Source organism: Empidonax traillii, unplaced genomic scaffold, assembly GCF_003031625.1.
Source record: "Empidonax traillii isolate 1590-97213 ecotype Southwest subspecies unplaced genomic scaffold, ASM303162v1 scaffold541:size654180, whole genome shotgun sequence".
Lineage (NCBI taxonomy): Eukaryota > Metazoa > Chordata > Aves > Passeriformes > Tyrannidae > Empidonax > Empidonax traillii.
In genome coordinates, this window is record NW_020955734.1 from 604031 (window position 1) to 609069 (window position 5039).

At 48.3% G+C, this 5039-nt stretch overlaps 1 protein-coding gene across 1 annotated transcript in view; it reads left to right on the top strand.

The window, feature by feature from the left end:
- Positions 1–5039, top strand: part of LOC114064392 (putative homeodomain transcription factor 1) — a 33477-nt gene that overhangs the window by 18149 nt on the left and 10289 nt on the right. The window contains 6 exon segments of the mRNA XM_027897390.1: positions 190–246; positions 325–394; positions 997–1155; positions 1668–1827; positions 2757–2879; positions 3482–3641. Coding sequence (XP_027753191.1) covers positions 190–246; positions 325–394; positions 997–1155; positions 1668–1827; positions 2757–2879; positions 3482–3641 — 729 coding nt within the window.

Genomic DNA, 5039 nt, shown 5'->3' on the forward strand with positions numbered 1-5039 from the left:
CAGGCGGAGCGAGTCGAGCGCCGGGTGGTTTCCAGGGCAACGGGACCGGGGCCGGTACCGGGACAGGGCCGGTCCCGCCGCCCCCCATGGCCTGTCGCGATGCCATTTCATGGTACCAGAAGAAGGTGAGTGCGGCGCGGCGCGGGCGGGCGCGGGCCCGGCCGTACTCTCAGCCTCCTCTCCCCGCAGATCGGGGCCTACGACCAGCAGATATGGGAGAAGGCCGTGGAGCAGACGCAGATGAAGGTACCGGCGGCGGGGGCCGGGGAGCGGGGGAGGGCCGGGCCCCTCGCCGCTGACCCGGCCGCGTGTCCCGCCCCGCAGGGCTTCAAGAACAAACCCAAGAAGAAGGGGCACATCCAGCCCGACCTCATCGACGTGGATCTGATCAGCGGTGAGCGGGGCCGGGTGTGGGGACGCGGCTCTGCGGCACCGAGGGAACGGCTGGAGCTGTGCCGGGGGGAGATAGGTGGGATATCAGGACGAGGTTCTTCTCCCAGAGGGTGGTCGGGCACTGAACAGGCTCCCCCAGGGCGGTGGGCACAGCACCAAGCAGCGTTTGGACAATGCTCTGAGGGACAGGGTGGGATTTTGGGGTGTCTGTGCAGGGCCAGGAGCTGGGCTGGATGATCCCTGTGGGTCCCTTCCAGCTCAGGACGTTCCACGGTCCTGTAAAGGCATCACAGCTTAGGGCAGGGCAGGGCAGGGGAAGCAGAACCTGCCTGTGAGCCCTGGGGCAAAAGGGGTGTGGAAATCCCGAGAGCAGAGGAAGGAGGAGTGCAGAGGGGGTTCGGCAGAAGTGGGTGGTAGTGGGAGCAGCTTTGGGTGGGCAGGGAAGTGCTCTGAGATCAGACAAGAAGCTGCTTCAGCTGTGCCTGCTGGGGCTGTGGAGCTCGGGCAGGTACCTGGAACGGGGCTGCCCAAAGGCGAACTCATCAGCGAGGGGACTCTTGTGATTCACAATTAATGACAGCTCGTTTTCCCTTTAATCCCAAGGCTCTACCTTTGCCAAAGCCAAGCCTGAAATTCCCTGGACGTCGCTAACGAGGAAGGGCATTGTGAGAGTTGTGTTTTTCCCCTTGTTCAGCCAGTGGTGGATACAGGTCACTTCCCAGAGGATCTTTACGTGGCTCCTGGTGCTCTATGTTATGCAAGGTGAGGGGAGGGAGCAGGCTGTGCCATAATCCTTGTTCTGCAAGGAATGTGATGCCAAAAAATGTGTGGAACGGGGACGTGGGGGTAGGGGTGGACCTGGCAGTGCTGTGGGAATGGTTGGGCTCTGGCCTCCAAGGGCTTTTCCAACCTTAGTGATTTTGTACTCTGTAAGTTCAAGCATAAGGATCATACCTGGAACCTACTTAATGTACGTTTCAAGGTGTGTGGCACCAGCATTTGCCGAAATTAAATGATAATTATAAAACAAAGCAGGGTAAAAGTAAATAGCTAAGGCAGATGAACTGGGTCGTGCTGGGCCATAACTGCATGGGTTGATCTAATACAAGATGCTCATCTTTGCCTGCGTTTAGGGACCCTAAAACCCCTTTCTGCCTCTGCTGACGCAGTGCTGGTGCTTTGCCGGAGTAGAATCCCAGGCTGGGTTGGGTAGGGGGGAGGCACCTCAAATCTCAAATCTCAAATCTCCTCTCACCGCGTCCCCTCCTCCGCAGTGGTGGCCGTGCTGCTGTACCTGCTGGTGCCCGCCGGCAGTGCCAGCGAGGTGCTGTGCCCGCTGTGCCTGATGCTGCTGCTGGGGACGGTTCACTGCCAGATCGTGTCCACGCAGGTCAACAGACCCGCGGGCACCAACGGGCTGAGCCGGCGCCGCAGGTGAGGGGCAGCGGGGGGCGGGTGGGGGGAGTTTCTCCCCCTCGAGGTCGCTGCAACAAAGGTTTTCCTCCTCGTGTTTTTTTTTTCCCCCCGGTGGTGTCCTGGGGGGGGGCGGTGTGCAGAGCTTCTGTTCATCTGAATAGAACGTGTGTTAAATGATTTAATTAAATAAAGAAGTGATGAAATGGTTATGGAGGTATTAATAAAGATAAGTGCAAAATTGAATTGAAATTAAATTAAAATTGTAAAGGTGTTAGGAAATTATTGCAAAATTAATGGCAAATTATTATAAATTTAAATTATGAATTTACTAGAAAATTATTGTAAAATGAATAGTAAATTATTATAAATTTAAATTATGACGTTATTATAAAATTATTGTAAAATTAACTAAATTATTATAAATTACAAGAAATGTATAAGTTACAAATATATCAATAGTAAGTATAAATTGTAAATATTATAATTACATTAATTATATCAATTATAACTCTTTAAGATATAATACAATACATTAATGTGTTCATATAATAATAATTTTATATATTATACAATATAGTATATAATATATTATTAATATAGTAATATATTTATATTATTATAATAGTAATAATTATTAGAAATATGATATTACAATATATTGTAAATATAATAAATATATAAATTATTACTATAAGTTATCAAGGACAAATTATTATTAATTATTAACTAGAAATTATTATAAAATTAAAGCAACATTAAAGAAAGTAATAATTAAAACATAAAATTTATTTAATCCAAATAGTACTTGTTTGTTTCGTGGCTCTGCACGACTTAAGAAAAATAGCATCTAAAAAGCTGTTCAACTCTCATTCAGATCTTTTCAGAAACACCCGTTTCTAAAGTCGTTTGTGTTGTACAAATTTAATTGTCCTTTCCTTAAAACCCAGGAAATTACGCAAATCTGTGGGCGTGGATGGGAACAGTTGGTCTTCTGACAAAAGCAGCAAGGAAGAGCAGTCTGGCTCTGCCTCAGTCCTTACCAATTTATCCAGCCTGCTTTTCCAGAGGAGGTACGAGATCCCTGCTGGCTTTGTGGGGTTTGTGGTGACACTGGGGACAATTTGATACTTGGCAGATGAAAATGAAAACACAAAGTGTGCTGTCACTGGCAGCCCCCCAGCCTGCCAGCTGGCTCAGTCTGAATTAGATAGAGCATTCCTCTCACTGCAGGAGGCTGGATCCTCAGGAATATTTAGAATGTCCTTATTGGATCATGGAAAATTAGATCATGTAAACCCAAGCTTTAGATGAGATGCAGAACGTGGTGAAGCTTATTTTTATTTATAAGAGAAGTGACCTTATTTGATTGTGTGCTGAAATGGTATTATTTTCTAAAAATAACTTGAAGAAGAGGAGAGATTGTATGGGATAATATTATTGCTTCCTTCTTTTTTCCTGAGTGAGTGTCTTGGTGAGTTTTCAGCTGGCAGGTCCTTTCTTTTCATGAGGACTTTTTGTCTTCTGAATTGCTCTTATTTATTTTTGCCAAAGACAGTGCTTTATCCCTCAGGTATCTTGTTTGATGCTGCACCTGTGTGGCAAGTGAAAGATGTTTTTACTCCAAAGAGTTTTTCTCTGACATAAAAGTGTTTTGTTGTGTTTTCTCTCGTAGGAACAGAAGAGTGAAGTTGGTAGCCGAGAAAGGGACCGAGACAGAGAGTGGTGTGAGTGTTGTGAGTGATGGCATTAAACCCAGACAGGCCAGATCTGAGCACAGGCTGCTGCACTCCAAAGAGAAAAGTAAACTCTCTGACGGGGAGAAGAGCCAGCAGGTACTGCCAGAGGAAATCCCTCTGGAGTCACAGTCTCAGTGTATTCTCTGTGTGCCCAGAAGTGTGTTGGTACTTAACTCTATGGTTTGATCTAACACAAGATGCCCCCTCCTTCTGCTAATCTTTAAGGGACCTAAAATCCCTTTCTGCCCCTCATTCAGCAGCTGACATGGTGCTGGTGCTTTGCTGTCAGCATCTTTTCATGGAATCCCAGACAGAATCCCAGACTGGTTTGGGTTGGAAGGCACCTTAAAGCTCATCTCCTTCCACCCTCTGCCCTGGGCAGGGACCCCTTCCACTAGCCCAGGTTGCTTGGCCAAGTCCATCACACAGAGACAGTCCTGGAAATGTCTGTGTTCATTTAATTGTTGGGAATTCTGATCCCAAGATGTTCAGTTAAGGGAGGGTGCTTATAATGATTAAAAGTAAACAAATGGGCAATTTTCAAAGGCAGTTCTGTAAAATAATTGGCCTTGCAAACAGTTCCCTACAATATCCTTGCAGAGGGGAGGCAGGAAAGAGTGGAAGAGCCCTTGGGGAGAGAGAAGGAGCTGAAGGATCATGACCTCTGTTGAAATCTCTGAAACACAGAGATTTGGGGAGTCACTTTTGAGGCTCCTCTGGGTTGGTGGTGTGTTAGCTCCCACATAAGAAACTTGGAATAGGATCTGTGTGGAATTCTGTCATACTGTGCCATCCCAGCTCCTCTCTGTGAAGGCATTTGGAGAGGGGCAGAGCCCTGTATAGGGGACACAGCCCAGAATTCCAGGTCTCTGAGCCACCAGCAGCCTTAAGCCCAGGAAAACAGATGTAAGACACAGCCAAGAGCTGCTGTTGCCTCCTTCTCTTCCTGCCCTTGCCCCAAATCCAGCTCCATCCACCCCAAATTCCCTCTCACATATCTGGGGCAAAACAAGGGGCAGGACAAGTTAAAAATCCCTGAAGTCTCTGTGATGCCGAGTGTGCGTTCTGTGGGGATCACCTGCCTTTGCAGGACGTGAGGGGAGCAAAGCTGGGGCTTTGAGCCTTTGGTGTGACTCAGGCTGGGCTTGGCTGTGCCTTTCCAGGATGAGGCCACCAACAGGGACGGCGTTTCGGATGAGCTGTCGAGCGAGGAGGATGCCGAGGCCGTGGCACAAAGGGTGCTGTTACGCCGGAGCATGGAAGGGGCCTCCAGTGACAACAGCTACGAGGAGAAGAAAAAGAGGTCTCTGCCTTCTCTGAACCAGGCTGTGTCACAGGTACCCCCGTGGAATTTGTGCCATTTCCCACGCTTTTATTTTGCTGTGGGCAACGAGCTGGTTTTCCTTTGGTTTCGGCAGGTCAAGCAAGCCCTGAAAGGTGCCAGAGACTCTGACAGCGTGGTGGAATCGGAACTGGAATCCACCTTATACGTTC